The 21,725-nt window shown below is 38.3% G+C and overlaps 1 protein-coding gene across 5 annotated transcripts; it reads left to right on the top strand.

Annotated features, from left to right (window-relative positions):
- The first annotated feature begins 4,026 nt into the window (after nt 1–4,026).
- On the top strand, nt 4,027–21,047 carry gpr146 (G protein-coupled receptor 146). Of its 5 annotated transcripts, none has more exons than XM_051713628.1 (3): nt 4,027–4,285; nt 9,180–9,363; nt 18,193–21,047. In XM_051713628.1, the coding sequence occupies exons 2-3, from the start codon at nt 9,295–9,297 to the stop codon at nt 19,234–19,236; spliced, it is 1,113 nt and encodes a 370-aa protein (XP_051569588.1). In that variant the 5' UTR covers nt 4,027–4,285; nt 9,180–9,294; the 3' UTR covers nt 19,237–21,047. The 5 variants fall into 5 exon arrangements, with proteins under 5 accessions (XP_051569588.1, XP_051569592.1, XP_051569590.1 ...); XM_051713632.1 differs by lacking the exon at nt 9,180–9,363 and adding an exon at nt 11,431–11,487 and having other exon boundaries at nt 4,028–4,285; XM_051713631.1 differs by lacking the exon at nt 4,027–4,285 and adding an exon at nt 11,431–11,487 and having other exon boundaries at nt 9,256–9,363.
- The last annotated feature ends 678 nt before the right edge of the window (nt 21,048–21,725 follow it).

Genomic DNA, 21,725 nt, shown 5'->3' with positions numbered 1-21,725 from the left:
TTAAAAGTGGTCATCACATACTCACAACACTTAGCCCACAGAATAATCTCTTCCCAGAGGCTCTGAAGATGTGCTGCTGAGTCATAGGATTGTCGATCTCACTGGAGGTTCCCCCTTTAGGTCCAATGGACGCAAATAATAAAATTAATTTATTCTGTAGATTTGCCAATGATCCATCGTACATTGAAATACGCTGCTTGAAATACTGTGGAAGTACTGTGAGAAATTTCTCAATGTAGTCTTTTAGAATTGGGCAATGGTAGATTGCTAGATACAAAACCACACTATTAGCAAATTGATAGCTCTGTGGAACAAATAATCATATACAGAGTGTAAAAAATAAATTTAAGTATAATTGTATAATTATAATTGCTGCTAATTGTACATTCTAACTGTTCAGTGTGGACAAACAAAAAGGCCCCTAAGTACTCATAAATGGGGCAATAATTGATACATTTATGCCATAAACATGGAAGGCTGTATTCTAAAAATAACGCAGCTGCGCTCCAACTAGATAAAAACACTAGGGTAATTACAGGCTGTTATAAAACGTCTCTCTAATGCTCTGTGGGTCAGGATTTCCAAATGTGGGTCACAAACAGAGATGTGTTTACAGTATATATCTCACTTCTTGTAATCTTTAAGCTTCTTTGAAAACTAGTCACATAATGACTGTGACTTAATGACGGAAACTTCCTAAATCATTGTTCAGGAAAAGTGATGCAAGGCATTCCCTCCAGTTCCTGAAAATTACATGAAAGAGGAAATAGATCATTATACCCATATGATAATGAATGAATGACTAATGATCTTATATGGTCATTGAAACATCTCTTTTGGTGGCCATTGCCAAGATTTTGGTGTATTATAACAGCATAAGGGATTGGGCAAGGATGTAATCAAACATTTAAAGAAACAGTACCCCCATGAAAATTCTCTCATCATTTACTCACACTCATTGCCATCCCAGATGTGTATGACTTTCTTCTGCTGAACACAAACAAAGATTTTTAGAGGAATATGAATGGTGACTGAAACTTTGAAGCTCCAAAAAGCACATAAAGGCAGCGTGAAGGTAATGCAAATGACTCTAGTGGTTTATTTCATGTCTTCTGAAGTGATCCAATCAGTTTTGGGTGAGAACAGACCAAAATAACTCCTTTTTACTGTACATCTTGCCATTGCAGTCTCTAGGCAGATCATGATTTCAAGCTCGATTACACTTCTTGGTACTTGACGCATCCACAGAGCACTAGATGGCACTATAGGAAGTTTAATCGAGCTTCAAATCATGATCGCCAAGGAGACTGCTGATGTCAAGATTTATAGTGAAAGAGAGTTATATTTTGGTCTGTTTTTAATCAAAACCAATTGGATCACTTCAGAAGACATGGATTTAAACACTGGAGTCTTATGGATTTCTTTTATGCTTCCTTTATATGCTTCTTAGAGCTTCAAATTTCTGGTCTCCATTCACTTGCATTGTATGGACCTACAGAGCTGAGATATTCTTCTAAACATCATTTTTGTTCTGCAGAAAAAAGAAAGTCATACATGTCTGGCATGGCCTAAAGGGTGAGTAAATGATGGGAGAATTTTCATTTATGGGTGAACTATTCCTTGAAGATTATGGGGGACCAAATTTAAAAGTTTAATAATTGGCTATTGGGAAAACTCATATAGATCAACTACTGTTCTGAGTATTGGGGTATTATAAATGTACAAAGCTAAATACATTTAAACTCCTCAGTCATCAGATTCGAATTTGTTTGTTGATAATATTCTACATTACAGGTGCATCTCAATAAATTAGAATGTCGTGGAAAAGTTCATTTATTTCAGTAATTCAACTCAAATTGTGAAACTCGTGTATTAAATAAATTCAATGCACACAGACTGAAGTAGTTTAAGTCTTTGGTTCTTTTAATTGTGATGATTTTGGCTCACATTTAACAAAAACCCACCAATTCACTATCTCAAAAAATTAGAATATGGTGACATGCCAATCAGCTAATCAACTCAAAACACCTGCAAAGGTTTCCTGAGCCTTCAAAATGGTCTCTCAGTTTGGTTCACTAGGCTACACAATCATGGGGAAGACTGCTGATCTGACAGTTGTCCAGAAGACAATCATTGACACCCTTCACAAGGAGGGTAAGCCACAAACATTCATTGCCAAAGAAGCTGGCTGTTCACAGAGTGCTATATCCAAGCATGTTAACAGAAAGTTGAGTGGAAGGAAAAAGTGTGGAAGAAAAAGATGCACAACCAACCGAGAGAACCGCAGCCTTATGATTGTCCAGCAAAATCGATTCAAGAATTTGGGTGAACTTCACAAGGAATGGACTGAGGCTGGGGTCAAGGCATCAAGAGCCACCACACACAGACTTGTCCAGGAATTTGGCTACAGTTGTCGTATTCCTCTTGTTAAGCCACTCCTGAACCACAGACAACGTCAGATGCGTCTTACCTGGGCTAAGGAGGAGAAGAACTGGACTGTTGCCCAGTGGTCCAAAGTCCTCTTTTCAGATGAGAGCAAGTTTTGTATTTCATTTGGAAACCAAGGTCCCAGAGTCTGGAGGAAGGGTGGAGAAGCTCATAGCCCAAGTTGCTTGAAGTCCAGTGTTAAGTTTCCACAGTCTGTAATGATCTGGGGTGCAATGTCATCTGCTGGTGTTGGTCCATTGTGTTTTTTGAAAACCAAAGTCACTGCACCCGTTTACCAAGAAATTTTGGAGCACTTCATGATTTCTTCTGCTGACCAGCTTTTTAAAGATGCTGATTTCATTTTCCAGCAGGATTTGGCACCTGCCCACACTGCCAAAAGCACCAAAAGTTGGTTAAATGACCATGGTGTTGGTGTGCTTGACTGGCCAGCAAACTCACCAGACCTGAACCCCATAGAGAATCTATGGGGTATTGTCAAGAGGAAAATGAGAAACAAGAGACCAAAAAATGCAGATGAGCTGAAGGCCACTGTCAAAGAAACCTGGGCTTCCATACCACCTCAGCAGTGCCACAAACTGATCACCTCCATGCCACGCCGAATTGAGGCAGTAATTAAAGCAAAAGGAGCCCCTACCAAGTATTGAGTACATATACAGTAAATGAACATACTTTCCAGAAGGCCAACAATTCACTAAAAATGTTTTTTTTATTGGTCTTATGATGTATTCTAGTTTTTTGAGATAGTGAATTGGTGGGTTTTTGTTAAATGTGAGCCAAAATCATCACAATTAAAAGAACCAAAGACTTAAACTACTTCAGTCTGTGTGCATTGAATTTATTTAATACACGAGTTTCACAATTTGAGTTGAATTACTGAAATAAATGAACTTTTCCACGACATTCTAATTTATTGAGATGCACCTGTATGTCACTGTATTGCTTAGTTATTAGTGCAATTGTTTACTTTAAAAATGTGTATCCAGTAATTTTTTTTTTTTTTTTTTTTTTTTAAATCCAACATAAAATACCCTCAGGTTATGAACTGTCAAGGTCTGTCTGAAGTGCTTATGTAAACATTCAGGTATTTCTGTCAAACAAAACAGACCTCAATTGATTTCTCATAAAAAGAAATGCAACAATGGTTACTTTTCTTATCCAGACTACCAGTGTTAGTGTAAGTAATGCTGCGGATCGGTAATCCTCTAACCTGCAGACTCAAAGCTGCTTTTGTGAATGCTATAGTGAGTGAATGTGCTGCTGAAAGTTGCTGCATGTCACCCCTCCCTCCTCAGCACCCGTCCAATGACTGCGAACTAAGCGAAATCTTATAAATATTAATTAGGCCCGACTCAATTTGCTTGGTTACCTTCCAATGGCGGCGGCTCGTCTCATGATTATTAATAAGATACAGTCGCCGTTGTCCAATAGTGAAAATTTGTCTCATGAATATTAATAATCAAGCCTTAACCGTACTGGGATTAGTAAAATCGCAGGCGGGCCTCTTGAAGAGGACTGTGGGGGAGGGTCACGTGACGTGTGTACACACTGTAGAGTTCAGCACCTCTCGATTCGTAGTAAGCTCATCAGCGTCCTCCCCTTTCCAGAACAAGCTTTGACGGACCAGAGACGAATAGACCATATGCAACTGCGTTTACGCCACAGTTTGGCGCCCTAATCGATCGCTTTTTTGTAGTTAATTTATTTTATACGAAGTCCGGGTGGTCTTACTGGTGATTAGGGCGCATTTGTCAAAGTATCCGAAGAGAAATGTCAATGGAAATACAGCAAAACCCGATGCCTCCGTAGAGCTGTCTCACTGCCAAGAACTGGTCCTCTGGTGAGTATCGTAGTCAGTACCTGCTGATATCGAGTTGTTGAAGGTAAAAGTTGTTTGTGAAGTAACATTGACCCAGAGGATTGCGTCTGCTGTGATGGGAGAGTTCGCTAAAGCGATTAGAAACATATTAGGTACTTTGAAAACACTTCACTGCGCACTGTGTGTGACATATTTGTGACAGTTAAACTGCATCAGACAGGTTAAACTCAAGCGATTGATGCCCGGATGAAACACAAACCAGTGATAATCACTGTTTTGTTCAATTCCAGTCCAAGAAACACATCATTTTATTTTTTAAGAATATTTTTCACCGCCGTATGTTGTCAGAAAGGTGTTTTTTTTTTTTTTTTTTTTTTTTGGTCAATGTTTAGTTTCTGAGGTGGTGGAGGAAATAAGGAAAATTGAAATGGTACACCCTGTACAAGTTCCTCACTCTCTGTTGATGCTTACGGGATGTTCAAAGCTCTTCCAGGCAATGGCAAATATCAGTGAAAATCTGTTTAAAGGGGTAGTTCACCAAAAAATGAAAATTCTCTCATCATTTATTCACCCTCATATCATCCCAGATGTGTATGATTTTCTTTCTTCTGCTGAACACAAACAAATATTTGTATAAGAATATCTCAGCACTGTAGGTCCATACAATGCAAATGAATGGTGACCAAAACTTTGAAGCTCCAGAAAGCACATAAAGGAAACATAAAATAATCCATATGACTTCAGTGTTTAAATCCATGTCTTCATGATATGATAGCTGTGGGTGAAAAACAGATCAATATTTAAGTCTTGTTTTTCTCTGTAAATTCTCCTCCCTGCCCAGTTGGTGGCAAAATGCACAAATAATGTGAATCGCCAAAAACATTTAGAAGAGAAGAGAGCGAAAGTGGAGATTTATAGTAAAAAAAGGACATAATATTGATCTGTTTCTCACCCACACCTATAATATTGCATCTGAAAACATGGATTAAACTACTGAAGTCATATGAATTACTTCTATGTTTCCTTTATGTGCTTTTTGGAGCTTCAAAGTTTTGGTCACCATTCATTTGCATTGTATGGATTTATAGAGCTGAGATATTCTTATATAAATATTTGTTTGTGTTAAGCATAAGAAAGAAAGTCATACACATCTGGGATGGTATGAGGGTGAGTAAATGATGAGAGAATTTTCATTTTTTGGTGAACTATTCCTTTAAACAGATTTTCAGTGATATTTGCCATTGCCTGGAAGAGCTTTGAACATCCCGTAAGCATCAACAGAGAGTGAGGAACTTGTACAGGGTGTACCATTTCATTTGCAGCTTCTTAATTTGACCTTGTTTTTTTTTTTTTTTTTAAACTAATATAAAAAATTCAGAACAAAACAAACCAGATAGAAGTAATGAAGATGTCCTTGACACTCTCAACAAAGGTGTTTACCCTAGTGACACTTGGTAATGAACAGTGATTAGCTATGGGAGGAAAAGCCTCAAGTGCTGTAGTGAAAAATATTTACTATATTTAACCCGAATGTTCTTTGCTCTTTAAAGCCACTATTATTGATATTTGGGTGGGATGAAATGTGTTTGGTTCTGGTCATGTTTGTGTTGTACTAGACAGTGCCACATTATGTGGTAATCAAACATAAATTCCATTCATTGTTTGTCAAAGAACCATTCAGCAAATCGAAAAGCACGACCATGTTATTTTTGTTTGCCTGAAGTTGTAATTTCTCAAAAGTTTAGTCACATATGACACAATGAGACACTAGTGTATTTTGTAATGTACCTGAGTACAAGTGATGTTGCTGGGAAGTCATCTGACTCCATTTTATTGCCTAAACAACCAAAATTCCCAGAGAGGCTACATTACTGTTGGACCAGTGCCTTGCAGGACTCGTAAGAGGATGGAAATGTGCCTGAGAGTTCTGTTGAAGATCCGAGATGTCATATGAGACAGCTAAGAGAAGCATTCCTCTTTGCCTAAAGACACTGGAGAGTGCTTTACACCCAAGCGTGGTCTGGACCGTCCAGCTGAACATGAAAGTATTACATAACCTGTTATCCAATTTTCTCATACAGTAGTCCAGTTTGATCTCACATGTTCTATTCAGTCCAAATATTTCAAAGAAACAGTTCACCCAATAATTAACATTGTGTCTTATTTACTCACCCTAATGTTGTTCCAAACCCGTATGATTTTTTTTCTCCATGGAACACAAAAGGAGATGTTAGGCAGAATGACACCCTCTGTCACTTTTCACTTTCATTGATTGAAAAAAAGTAAAAGATACAGTGAAAGTGAATGGTGACTGATGCTAAAATTCGGCCTAACATCTCCTTTTTGTGTTGCACGGAAGAAAGAAATTCTTGGTTTGGAACAACATGAAAACAACATTTTTGGGTGAATTATTTCTGAGCTTTTAACGTGTAAATTAGACTGATCTGATGGAAGCTATAGGGAAAGCTGTTCAAGTTCACACCCTGACAAACAACAGTGCTCCCCTGAGGTTCTCACTATTCATTGAGCATTGCTAAGACATGATGTACGCACTAAAATGCAATGTTCGCTAGTGAATTGACATGTGCTCCAGCAATAATAACCAAATCATTCTAGGCAAATCACGCATTGATCAGGAAAGCTCATGCACCAAGCATTTGTTTTTCTTGGTTCAAGCATGCCAACAATAAGTCATGCATGGAGAATGCAAACACCCAGGGTGATCTCTCCTGCCGATGACCGTACTGACAAACAATGAGCAAACACGCTTTCCCAAGGGTCAGACCAGAAACCTAATGAAAATATGCACATGAGTTTTGTGTTTTGCAACTTCAGGAAAGTGTTGCAGGCCTTTCTTACTCAAAAGCCCTCTGTGATCAGTTGCTCTGCTGCTGGTAAAAATGAAGGGTGCTGCGGGAGGACGAGAGATAGAAACCGGTGGATTTACTCTTTAAAAGGATAGTTCTCCCAAAAATCTAAATGTATGTCTTTCTACAGTTGAATACAGGAGATGTTAGTCAGAATGACAACCTTAAGCCATATTCAGACGGGATTAGATTTCTAAACAACATTTGAGTTACAATTATTACCACCCGATGTCTGTGATTTCATGTACAGATTCAGACGGGACTAAGATCTCTGTGTTTATTACAGTGGTAGGAGTATCTGTTTTCTAGATGTGGGCATTACAGAAGCTTGAACACATTTAATTAATTTAGGTGATAAAATTAACTTATCTTTTCAACTTTATCTGTCTAATTTAAATAACATATCATTTTAAAAATACATTTTAAATAATTTATTATTTAATTTAATTTGATTTAATTATAATGTATTAATTTTGCATTAGAAATGACTCCTTATAAAAACCCTATTAAAATAAACTTCACATGAGTTTATAGAAGTGGCTGCTTATAATAAAGCCACTGAAATATATAATTATAACATTATGCAATTGAGCTGAGAAATAAAGGTGAGTATCTTACCTGACACTGATTTTACAGTGGCTAGTCTTAGCAGTTTCTGTGATTTGGCTCTCCTTGTTGATTTTATTTTCTTAATTTGTCGGATGGCAAAAAAACAAAATCCATATTAAAAGGTGTGCAGCAAGCAGAAGATTGGTGGACATAAGCACTATTTTAATGGTAGTTCATATAGGTCAAAATACATGAGGGTATGCGTTGTGAAAATGTAATATCAGCAGTCACAGTCTCTCATTCGGATGGGATTAGATTTCTCAGAGGACCCTTGAATTAGCTGATAAAACCGTAGGTAATTTGCTCTGAAATGTTTACAGAGGTCGTGTGTGAAAAACAAACTTGTCAGATTCGGACGGGATTGAAATCACAAAGTAAGTCTGTGAAATACAAATTTCCCTAACCTACCACAGGGAAAACTAATCCCATACGAATAGGGCTATTGTATGGAAAAAGATGCAATAAAAGTGAATAGTAGTGACTTAGAATGTCAGTCCCTAACATTCTACCTATTATCTCCTTTTGTGTTCCATGGAAGTAAGAAAGGCATACGAGTTTGGAACAATGTGAGTGAGTATGATGTTAGAATTTTAATTTTTCTTGGTGAACTATCCCTTTATTAAAATTGCTTGTTACTGTAGAATGCATAAGATTCAGCAGTCTGCTGCAACAACCACACTTACAAACAAGTCAAACTTTAATTATGAGCTCACACGGTGGATTATCCATTCATTAATATTACATAGCTGAATATTAAATACTTACTTTCATTGAATATCTCTATACCAAGACGACTATTACAAGCATGTCTGGTAGTTGCATGGTTAGTTTAGAAATGGAAGAGTACCATTAGCTTAAAAACACTAGGCAAAATGTTTTGTGGCATGAGCCTGCATGGAATAAATTTAACATGCAGTACAAGTCGACTTGTGACATTGTACATTTCTATATTTAAATTTTTAAAAGGTATATTTCACCCAAAAATGAACATTCTTCTCATTTACTCAGCAAACCTGTATGGCTTTCTCTCTTCTGTGGAACAATGTAAGGGATTGACAGCAATGAGTAGAATGAAAGTGCAATAAAATTTAATTGTGACTTAGGCATCCTGCCTAACATGTTCTTTTGTATTCTATGGTAGAGTAAATAATGGCAGAATTTTTTGGGGGTGAACTATCCCTTTGTAGAAAGAATAAAAGCAAATTGCATTGCATCACCATACATTGCAACTGAAAATGCTTGTCTTCCCTCTGTCTGCTTTCTGTTTCCTAACTCCCTTCAGCTGCAAAAAGTGTATTGCAACACTACAATTTTGACTGCAAAGTGCTCAGTCCTTTTCTCCATTTGCTATTCATTTTGCAGCATGCACACACAAAGATCAGAAAATGCAGTCATGTGACATCACTCAGGCGATTCTCAGAATTTGCTTTACATTCCAGCGGGGATACGAGGGGTGTGGAGCAGAACTCCTTCCATCCGCCCAGAGGAGTGCTGACTTCTCCTTTCAAAGTGTCAAGTGCATTTAGCTTCACTCCCACAGCACTCAGTGTCCAGATGCATGGGGAGTCAAGATGTCTATGTTTGTGCGAGGGAGGACCAATTAATGGCTGGGGTCATCAAGAGGTACAGAATGCTGTGGAGTGGATGGGCACTTACCGTTGCAGGCATGCTTGCTCATGTATGTGAGTCTTGAGCTGCAGGCATTAGACTGCCTCTCTAAATGATACGCTTTAAAGCAAGCAGTTGGTTCGCTACCTTTTGCACCCGCTCAGGAATGCTTCAAACTACCAGCCTAGACAATGTTTGGTCATGGTCTTTTGAGGGAGATAAGATGCTGCGAAGTTTGGAAAATATGGATGTGCAGGATGCCTGTCTTAAGATTAGGGCTGCATGATTATGACAAAAATATATTACTTTTATATACAGTATGACAAAGGCCAGGTTTACACCTCATTTTAAGATGCGTTTTGGGTGATCCAATCTCACGTGGACAGGCAAGAAACATCAATGTTAACACCTGGTTGTTTTGACCTCTTGTTGGTGATCGGTTTGAAACAGGACATCACTAAAGACAGGTGCAAACAGGGTTGAAAAGGGTTTAAGATTTGTCCATTTCAACCACATTCGGAGGTGGTCGAATGTGGTCAAATGCATTTGACCACATTGGGCTCGTAGTGTAAATGCTCATTCGTTCGAATGTGTTCGAACAACAGAAGAGCACCACCTACACACCTGTCAATTAACAAATGCGAGAGTTTAACAAGAGTTTAAACTTTGCTGGTTACATGCGGCTTTAAAATGCAATAACCATTTGATCAGAACATTTAAAAAAGCAAATACATATACATGCACAAACGCTTCACGAAACTCCTTTGGTGTGTCTGAAATTAACATACAAGGACACAGATGAGAAGCACACACATATAAAGCTTAGTTAAAACAGGTACTCAAATAAAACAACTGAGAAATCTGCTGTAAGCATCATGTTTGTGCTTAGAATAAATGCAGGTGTACTTAAGATAAACTGTGTGCATGACTCCAGCCAGGTCTCCTAAGCAACCAAATTGGCACGGTTGCAAGGGAGGGTAGAGTCACATAGGGTAAACTCCTCTTGGTCGCGATTAGTGGTTCTTGCTCTCAATGGGGCACGTGGTAACTTGTGCGTGGATCGCGGAGAGTAGCGTGAGTCTCCATGGTGTCATGCACAGTGAGTCACGTGATAAGATGCGCAGATTGACTGTCTCAGAAGCGGAGGCAGAAGACTTGTCCTCCGCCACCCGGATTGAGGTGAGTAACCACGCCACTACGAAGACCTACTAAGTAGTGGGAATTGGGCATTTCAAATTGGGGAGAAAAAAAAAGATGAAGATGATAAACTGCACTTTTTTGCACTTTTATTATGTAGTGATACACTGACGTAATAATGTATGTGTTATCATGAAATCAGAGACCCTTCCTTCGAAATCCCAACAAAAGTTGTCAAAAGAGATGCATATTGCAAACAGGTGTAAATGGTACTGTATCTCGCTTGTCCATTTGTGACCGAATTGCCAAAAATGCATCTTAATACCAGGTGTAAACAGGACCTGATTTCATGATTACATAAATTAAATCATTACATCCCTTTGTTACTGCATGATAATAAAAAGCAAAGAAGAAAAGAATGCACAAAAAAAAAAAAAGACACAGTGTTTCTCCCAGTTATACTTTCATTTAATCTAAGCAGAAATGCGATGCTTAGAGCAGAATTCTCAGTTATTTTAGTGTAGTACTTGTTTTTACTGATTTAGGTGCACAGAAAAGTATATGCACTTTTCTATTTTATTTTTTCCTTTCAGTGCTATGGTTGATTGACAGGTGAGTAGTCTAGGCAGCACTTCGCTGCTTTTTGAATGCATTTGAACGGATGAGCATGTTCTAGTAGAGAACAGTATGAGCCCAATGTGGTCACATGCGTTTTCAAACACATTCGACTACCTCCAAATGTGGTTGAAGTAGACAAATCTCACAGCGTTTTGGACCCCGTAGCTGTCTGTATTCAATTTGTACGATTAATTGTGCAGCCATACCTCAGATCACCAAAAATTGTCACTGGCAAAGTAAATAAGGATTCTTTTGTGAAAGTTGCAGTTAGCAAATGAAACTCACCAGTGCTGCCCTTATTTGCCCCATTGGTTGCCATGGTCACAGGAAGAAGAGAAAAGGACAGGAAGAGGTCTGTTTTGAGTGAGAAACAGAAGGGACCAGGTAATGACTAGGTATTGTATGTAGGCTTGATCTATAGTGTTTGCTACAACAGCAGTATAGCAAAGTCCTTTTGCAATGATTTTTTTGTTCGTTGTTTCTTTCAAAGTAATTCACATGGGAAAAAAAGCACAGCCTTGAAAGCTTTATAGAGTCAGACATTTACACCTGCCCTTTGGAAACTATGTCATCACGTCTTGTTTTCCCACAGTAATTCTTTTCTCCTCTTCTCAACCTGTAGCCAGCAGAGCCGAGTTTAGATTCCCCTTCCAATGAGGAACACAATTTAGCAATGTACAGCAAGGACAGAGAGCCTTTACAAGCTGTTTTATTTCCATGCGATAGTTTACCCTTCTTAAAGTGTTGACGATATATGCTGGTAGTTATATACTGGTTAGACCACAATGTAAAGTGCTGCGTGTACATACTGTGCTGTTGATGCAAAAATAAGTTTTTTGTTCAGGTTTGCTGTAGAGTATCTCCACCCTCTAACAGGAGCCATGGCTGCTTGTCTCCAGGCCAAAACAGCCACTCTGTGACTGCGTTACATAAGCCTACAGAGGAACGCTTACTCAACAGTCATTATATCTGTTCTGATGTACTAAGCATTGTCTGGGAAGACTCCAGGTCACTACCAAATACATGCTGACACACTCACGCAAGCCAAGAATCCTTAGTCAGAGAAAACAGTGCCTTTTTAAGAAGTTCGGTTTGCTTTTTTTCTCTCTGTCTTAACTTTAAAAAAAAAATTTGGAAAGCTTATTACACACTTGGAGCAGAAACATAGTTTACACAAAAAAGCATACCGAAATGCGCACGCATTTCCAAAACGTGGTCTGGTGGATCATGTTTAATGTGCGTTTTTATGTTACTGTGGTGGTAACAAACACCTGTACTCAAGAGGTCAATAGAGTTACCTTTAAAATGTTGTGTCATTCAAATTGATATGTTATTATTCAGATAAGTTGCTATAAATATATTGACTTTCACTTTAACCTCCTCTTTAAACTGTTACTCTGCGATGACAGTTGTTGACTTGAAAGAGAAAACTCATTGTACAAGCAAACAGTTCACACTAATATCCGCTATAGCAACCCTTGAGGCAACGTTGAGAATGCCATGCGTACTGACAAATTTTGGAACGCAACAACACATGAAATTCACGTACTTGCGCAGTATATGTTTTGGTCTTATATGGGCCTTTTTCATGAAGCATGAGCAGAATGTATGTCTGTTTATGTGTAAAACTATGTAAATCGTCCCATTGAATTGAATGTGACAATTAACTTATACATGGATTTATAAATGATAAAGCAGAAATCCATTCTGCTCGTGTTTCATGAAGAATGGCCATTGATCATGTATTTTTTCAATAATAAGTAAGGGATAAACTTGAGTCAGTTGGTCATTATCGCAGAATTAACCCCAACTGGATGGACAGGACTTGTATAATTGCGATTAATGACCGGCTGACTGTAGAGCATCACCCTTATTACATAGCTGCTTACCAATAAATAATTAAGTAGTCATGACATAATGATTTGAGTTGAAATTACATTGTCTTAACATCTGACTGTTAATTATCCCACTTTTTAAAGACTATTTGCCAAATAAATAATAATGAAATATTTATTTGAGTTAAAGTTAATTTATTAGCGTACTTGTAGAGATTGCAGAGTCATGCAAGAAGTAGGAAAGGTGAGTTGCAATACCTGGATGATCAGTGATTGTCCCTGGATTCAGAAACATCAGATCGCTGGATGGCACATTTAACAAATCAGAATGTCTGAATGTGTTGTACAGTAATAACAAATAATGGTCAGAGCTGTGCCACAGTGGGTAGTGCACATGTATAAAGAGCACTTGTCTCACGGGGACCCAGGTTCGAATCTGGCTTGCCTCATGTGCTGATCCCAACTTTAATCTCTTTACCTCCCTATAAATGAGAAAAGCCTCTAAATCCAATAAAATAACAATAATGTAGCCTATGTGCAATAATAAGCATTTCTAAATAGTGAACATAAAAAATGTAAAATGAGTGCTAGCATTGTGATCAGAGAGGGCGTTATGTAATTATATTTTAATGAGTGGAGACTGGCTCTCTGCATGTGCCTGTGCTGTGACCTCACCTTGAACTCTGACCACACACTGTGCATCTACTCCACCACTGACATGCCACATCTCATCCCATAAATCTGGAAGCCTCACAGTCTCAATGCATGTGCATGTGCATTGTCACAGCCAAATAAGCCTTGCTGCTGAGCTGTAGAGGTGACTCGGTTTAAAACTGTTGTTTTATAAGGAAGTATGATGTTGATGTCATACAGTGTTTCCTCCTGAAACATAAATTTCACTAGCATGTGGTAAATAGGATAAACCCCTCAAGGGTTTTTCTGTACAATGCAATATATTGTGCTGCAACATTGAGTTTTGTGCAGTCAGTGAGATGCAATGAATTCGTTCATTTCATATTCAATTAGGAATTCAAAATCGGAAAAACAAAAAACGACTTATTTCATTATTCATTTACAAAACCAATATTAAAAAACAAATAATGACTTGTTTTTTGTAATTTCGATTTAATGCTCAAGTTAAAAAAATAGGAAATTGGAAAAATAGCCACGGGACACGTTTTGATTATTTGATTTCACTAACATATGGCATAAATATTTGATTCACACATATGGGTGACCTGAAACGGCCCTTTCTTCTGATTGGTCAACCTGCACTGTTGTCTTCTCAGTGCTGTGAGACAGAATAATAGTTCTCTGCTGTTTAATTGTTCAGATAAATTAGTCTCAGTTAATATCAAATTCTTTACCATTTATTCTCCCAAACTCACCACCTTCATTGCAGCTGAGATATCTCTCTCATAAAGTAGTCAGACACAGTGCCTACACACAACTGTAAAATGTTCACTGAATGCAGACAGGGTTTCGTCTTCATGCGATTCAGCATTAGGACAATCATTGCTATGTAAAGCAATTGATAAGAGCGACACACACACACACACACACACACACACATACATTATTAAGATGTTTATTAAGATTAATCCCTTTCTCTGTATGCCAAATGTCTTTTCACAGTTATCCTTCTTCGTGCCACACAACTTGTTTTATACATTTATAAGTAGTACCATGCAGTGCAGCTGATCAGTGCACTGGTGGTCCACACTGCACTGGAGAATCAGCTGGCATTCACAGTTAGGGTGACCAGACGTCACTTTAAAACCGGGCAGTCCCGATTTTACAAGTCATGTACTGCGTCACGGAGGACTTAAAGTCGAGATGGGCGTTTTCAGACCTGTAGCTCGTTTAAATTGTTCCGAAACAGAGGCTAAGTTGTTACAATGTTGCATTTTCTTCTTGGTTCGGTTCACTTGCACAAGGTAACATTTCAAAAGAGACCAAAACTGTGTTAATAAATGTCACATGTGAGCAAACTGTCCTCTCATTGGTCAAAGTTTGTGTGCTGTACAGCCAAACAAAATACCGGTTAAAATGATATACCTGCATAAATTTGTCAACTGTTAAAAATTTTCGACTACTGTATATGTCACGGTTATGCAAAGAGCTTCCGCGTGACACAAACTATGCGTTCCAGTCAGAGGTTGCACTGCACATAAAATCCATCACTTGGATGAAAATTTTCGGCATGGTTATTTTTATCTGTCATTAGCTGCTTTTGCGTTATTTCTGTATTGAAAAGTGCCTGTTCTCTTGGACACGGAGCTCTCTCTCCCGTGCACACACACAAACACACATCAGAAAGGGTGAAGTTACGTACAGTAAAGATGTTTTACATCTGTCATAAAGTTGCTAATGTCGTCCTGCCTGTGTTTGTTTTGCCGCCAAGCCAAAGAAAGAAGCGATTGTACTATTTACCTCAGGAATTATAAAGTAACGTGCAGTAATGTCTAAAATAGTCACCAAAAGCTCTATCCACATTTTGATTATGAATTACAGCGACGTGCTGACCGACAGATTTCTTCTCTGCAGATCCATCAAGTATGTTCATGGTTTTTATAGGGATATTATTTGGTGCGTTGGTCCGTTGGGTCGTATTGCATTTTCACCACAAGTGAACCGCTCCAGAGTTCGTTTGCAATCGGTTCGAGACCACCTCGTTCAGGAGGTCTCGTATCGATTGTTTTGGTGCGGATCCGAGTGCGATTGCTTTGTTCATATATGCCTATATGAACTGAACCAAGGGAGAAAACGCTCCAGGTTCCGAATCAAACGCTCCAAACGAGCCAGGTGTGAAAACACCCTTAAGGCAGCTATAGTTTGATTGCTTTAAATAAGCGTTTTAAATTGACATCAGTGTTTTGTGCATTTTTTAAATGAGAAATCATCAAAGAGTATTAAAAGAATCGGTTTATTTTCATTTTTACATATTGTAGTGCAATGAACCAGGCAAGATTCGGTTCAGGGAATATACAGACTTAACGTAAGGTGCATCCAAGACAGATGAGCATTCATGCCAGTGAATTATAACAGCTACAACATTAAATAACAAATGATAAATAATAATAATAATAATAACAAATAAATTGGAAGATATTATTACATTTAATATTTAATATAAGACAATAAGTATTTACATGGCAACGAAGAGTACAAAATTCTAGCTCAGATCATTCCGACATCCATGTTTTTGAATGTGAATATGGGTGGCCTTTACCTACTCGTATACACAGCAGTTTTGTGTGCCTTTTATTATCGGACAAATGTGAAGGTTATGTATAAATGCTGATTTTAAATTCACTGGTTGAGCTTTTAAGAGACAAGCATTCATGAACTTCCTTTAGCATAATTTCCATGATTTGCAAGTCTCTCACACCTAAGCTCCCAGAGCGGGGTAAAGTTATTTTTTATGTTCAATATTTTTTGGATTTTTGGTGGGTGGAGTTTTCAGACGGTCCCTTACAAACCATAGGCGAATATCCAATGAATATCGAACCTAAAACTAACTTTACCCCACAGTTAAACGTAAGCCTATGTCTTTACAGTGTAGACATGTGCTTCAATAGTCTTAAGAATGTATGGTTATTTTCATCATCTCATTTAAAACCATGCCTTTTCAAACCGGAGCAATGTCAAAGACAGCAGGTTTATGTGTAGGGCTGTCTGATAAATCTGGCTACTTGATGAGAGAAATAGCTCAGCTGCAATGAACATGGCGAGTTTGAGAGAATAAATGTTAAAGAATATAATATTAACTGAGACTAATTTATCTGAACAATTAAACAGCAGAGAACTATTATTCTGTCTTACAGCACTGAGAAGACGACAGTGCAGGTTGACCAATCAGAAGAAAGGGGTATTTCAGGCCCACCCATATGTGCGAATCAAATATTTATGCCATATGTTAGTGAAATCAAATAATCAAAACGCACAGTGTCCCGTGGCTATTTTTCCAAATTCCTTTTTTTCAACTTGAGCATTACATCGAAATTACAAAAAACAAGTAATTATTTGTTTTTTAATATTGGTTTTGTAAACGAATAATGAAATAGCCAGTTGTTTTTTGTTTTTCCGATTTTAAATTCCTAATTGAATATGAAATGAGCAAATGATACACGGATTGTGTTAGTCCAGACGTAATAGGCATGCCTTGCCTCTGTCGTTTATGTGTGGTTTTACTTGCTTTTTTTTCTTGCTGTGGTGATCTGAAAGAATAGCAAGGAGGTTTTCAGGCAAAATGATAATATTCAGACACCTGGAATGAATGAAAATGCTAAATTTTAACATGTCACTTCAGCAATGAAGGTGCATAAATTAATTTTTCCACTTAAAAAGTTTTACCATAAAAAAAAATAATAATAATAATAATAATTAAAAAAAAAAAAAAAGTAGTACTTTTGATTAATAAGTCTGAAATGAGATAAAGACTCCAGTCATATCAGTGGCCTAGAAAAAGCTTTTTTATTCTGCCAGGTGGGTCGCCCCCTCATGGTGGCCGCCATGTTGAGAGTACATCACCAAGCATGCCTTACTATTTGTTAGTAAGCACAAACTTTAGACAAACTTGGTATACCTTAAGACTCCAAATTTTTTCCGAATTTATTTTTTTTACTTGTTATGTTGCATGTCGGTCATCATGTGGTAACATCACATGAACACCATGGGTGCTCCTCCATAGGAGCTAGTGGGGGCTGCAGAGGCTAAGGCCAGAAAGATATAGTACTTTATGCAAGTATGCATGCGCAGAATGCAGAAGTATGCATATGCAGATGTTATTATGAAGGTAATTTGCTATAAATATATTGGCTGTAAAAACCTCCTCAGCAATATTCTCTTCAATCTGTTGCTCTGCCGCGAAAGTAGCTTGCTTGAAAGGGAAAAAAATATCCGCTATATCGCCTGTTGCTGCAACGTTGAGAATGCAATGCATACTTTCAACAATGCACAAAATCGAGCTTGCGTAGCAAGAAGCGCCTGTGTTCACGTACTTGCGTAGAGTATATTTTAGCCTCAATGCTGTCATATTGGTTGCTTACAAAGATGAACAGAAGCCAGCGAAATATAAACATGTCATTACTTGGCGCAGTAAAGCACACTAAAATATTTACTAAAGGTAAAAGCTGCTCTTGCCATAAACTATTCATACTCTGCAAAATCATCTTGTCAGTTAACAAATGCATTTTTTTATTTCAAAAACCAAAATATTGCATTAACACACTGCATGTGTTCTATCTTGCAGCTGATTCAGAAAGACAGAGAGGACACTTTTGGAAATCTAGCAATGTGGAGCTGCATGGTTTACAATGAGACAGACGACAGCGTGGACCTCCGGCTCTGCCAGGACTTTGGACTCATTCTGTCTGTCTTCTCTCTGGTGTACCTCATTGTCTGCTTTCCAGTAGGACTTTGCTACAATGTCCTGCTGGTGGTTGTCAACCTTTCCAACAAGGTTACCATGACCATGCCTGATGTCTACTTTGTGAACATCGCCATCGCTGGCCTGGTGCTCAACCTGGTGGCTCCGGTGGAGCTGTTGGGTCCCAGCTTTACACGCTGGCCCATGTGGGAGTACAACAATGAGATCTACATCACCCTTCTCATCCTCTTCAACATCTCCTCCCTGGTCATCATGTACTCCACCACCTTGCTCAGTCTGGACTATTACATTGAGCGGGCTCTTCCGCGCACCTACATGTCCAGTGTTTACAACACCAAGCACGTTTGCGGCTTCATTTGGGGTGGCGCTGTCCTTACCAGCTTCTCTTCGCTGCTCTTCTACGTGTGTAACCACGTCTCCACCAAGATCATTGAGTGCTCCAAGATGCAGAATAAGGAGGCTGCTGATGCCATAATGATGTTCATTGGGTACGTGGTCCCGGCGGTGGCCGTGCTTTACGCGTTCGTGCTGATCCTACGCATCAGGAAGGAGTCCACCCCTTTGGACCAGGACTCTGGGAGGCTAGACCCCTCCATTCACCGACTTCTCTTGGCATCTGTTTGTATGCAGTTCTTGCTCTGGACTCCATATTACATGACCTTAATGGTGCACACGGTTGCCGGATCTCCTGGCAGCCATTCCAACCGGCAGCATGTCACCACGTACTCCTTTCTGAGATGTGTATCCGAATTGCTCGCATTCTGCAGTAGCTTTGCCATTCCCCTCATGTACAGGCAAATGAACAAGAACTTCTCAGTTAAACTCCAGCGGCTTCTAAGGAGTCTGCACTGCAGGGACCAGTCGTGTCCTCACGAACACTCAGCAGTACAACAGGTGGTCACATGAGGGCTTCTGTCCAATAAGACCTGCCTCTCCCTCACTGGCACTTACTACAAAAGCCACAGAAGTCTAGCCAGCGCATGAACCTGGATATATTGTGTGCTGAAAGGAAGTATTTTGCTCACCACAAGGAGTGGAATGTGTCTCTGTGAAATTGTGGAACCTCCATAATACTTAACGACTTAACTTTATTTGTCCATCTCTGTGGTGAATGGGCGACAGAGAAGAAACCACTAAGTGCTGTTTTTGTGTAAGCTCCGTCTATTCTCTGGAACTGGCTTCTTGGGCCTGGGGAAAATCTCAACCCATCTAATGACCCTTTCGGTAGAGGGGGAAAAGTGAACTTGTGTAATGTGTGTAATCTGTTATAGGATATGCTGCATAGCCTTCTAATGTAATGCTTTTAGACTAACCTGTTCCCATTTAGCTCAAGGCCACATCTTGCCCCAGGCTCTCTGTCTTGTGATCCACGACACCATAAGCTCTTCAGTCTGGATTGAGTTTTCTGGTCTCACTTTCCATAAAACCTCACTGGCTAGATTGTAGACTCTAGTAAACGCAATATAATTACCTCAATTTCACACACCAATGGGCATTACATTGGAACGGTCTAACCAACTTTTACAGCACCCAGAAATAACTCAATGAGGCTGATATCAGGGAGCGGGAAAGATGTGTGTGTATGTGTATCAGTGGTTGTGTGCGTTTGTATGTGTGTGTTCTTGAGTGCTTGCTGCTAAGATTATGTGCAACATAAATGCATAGCTGCTCATCCATATTATTACCAACAAAGAGAATCTAAAATAGAAAAATATGTATAGCTCATTGAGAAAAGCTATTGGAATGATCCACCAGACAATGGATCATAGATTTTAAGTCAGCTAGTTAGAGATTTAATCGCCTTTATTCAATACCTTTTCAATCATTAGACTATTACTACTGTAATTATTATCTGTGCACCATGATAAAATAGTTAATAATTCCAGAGAATGATTGTGTCCAGTTAATCAATATTTGAATAGTGATCAAAGTTCTTTTGATACAGTCAAACATATTTGAAAGCAAGCCTGAGATTCAATTAGATTTGCATTAACAGTTGCTCAAACTTGTACTAAAACATATGGTTAATAATTTCTGCAAGTATTGGTCAGACTTCCAAACAACATATTGAGATTTTAACAGCTGAAATCACATTAACCGGGTTAACATTTCATTCAAGTTCAAAAGAAATATTCTTTATAAAAATTAGTATGCATGATTGATTTCATTGTATGCATATACTATATAGAGATATCCATAAATGCTTTCAAAATGGGAAAACAATCATAGACATTTCAGGAAAGAAATATGAGGAATAGCACCAATGAAGCTAGTAAAATTGTATGTCATTATCGAAAATATCTTTACACTTATTTTCTTGGTGTTGAGCCAGTGAATGCGAAATTAGTATATTTTGGAGGAAAGCACTGTATGTGAATGGAAAATGTTCAAAGTCTCATTTAAATCTACTTATGTAAGCAAGGGTAAGAATGTATTTAAAGTCATGAAGGGGAATAAAAACGGTGAACCCTCAATCATAAAACATGAAAACAGCAATCGCAATGTTACAGCTGTTGTAAGCTTGGTAATGCCAGTATGTATAATATTAAGAATATGTATATATTGTACTTAAGAGATTTACTGTAAAAAAATAAAAAAAAGACATGCCATTTTAGATTACAGTATTATTTTTTCAGAGATTTATTTAGATACTAAAGTGTCAGTCATCCTCTGTCCCATACTGCGTCAAAGACTTCAATAAACTAACATAAATATAATTTGACTTGCCTTTTCATTGACTTCCCACATCTAAGAACAGCTTTCCAAATGACAAATGATGAAGCTTGCTTTGGTTTGCGTCATCAAAACAGGTATGGATGACTACACTCACTCACTCACTCATTCATACCAAAGAAAAGAAAGTAATTATGGCTTAGATAACAGATGCCAAAAACATATTTTTCTTGCTCGGTGTGAGACTCAGAATAGTGCCAGGAGCAGAAACCACACTGAAATATTCTTTGGCAGAATTAGTTTGTTTAGTTGCCCATCTGCAAGAAGAAAATACCACATACATTGGTACTGTGAAAATATGCTTTTTGCTTGTTCTTCTTTTGGCAACTGTGATACTTTTTGCAACATGTGTTAAAGCATATTGAACATTTAGCCACTTCATTAAGATTTTATTCAATAAGAGTAGATTTGAAACAAGAGTGTTGGTTCAAATAATTTATTAAAGGTGAAATGTGTGTAACTTGCGGCACCAAAAGAATTGCAAACTTTTGGTTGTTTTCAAACAGATTTCCTAAAAGGGTTAACATGCAGGGATTTTTCAGTTTTCCATTGTTCACAAAAACAAAAAGTCCCGCCCCAAACTCACGCCATTGGCTGAGCAATTGTTGCTGTGTTGTGACAGGCCGGGATGCTCAAACAAAGCTATGTTTAATAGTGCCACA

The sequence above is a fragment of the Myxocyprinus asiaticus genome, chromosome 13, assembly GCF_019703515.2.
Source record: "Myxocyprinus asiaticus isolate MX2 ecotype Aquarium Trade chromosome 13, UBuf_Myxa_2, whole genome shotgun sequence".
NCBI lineage: Eukaryota > Metazoa > Chordata > Actinopteri > Cypriniformes > Catostomidae > Myxocyprinus > Myxocyprinus asiaticus.
Note: the sequence above shows the minus strand (reverse complement) of the source record. Positions and strands in the feature narration are given on the sequence as shown.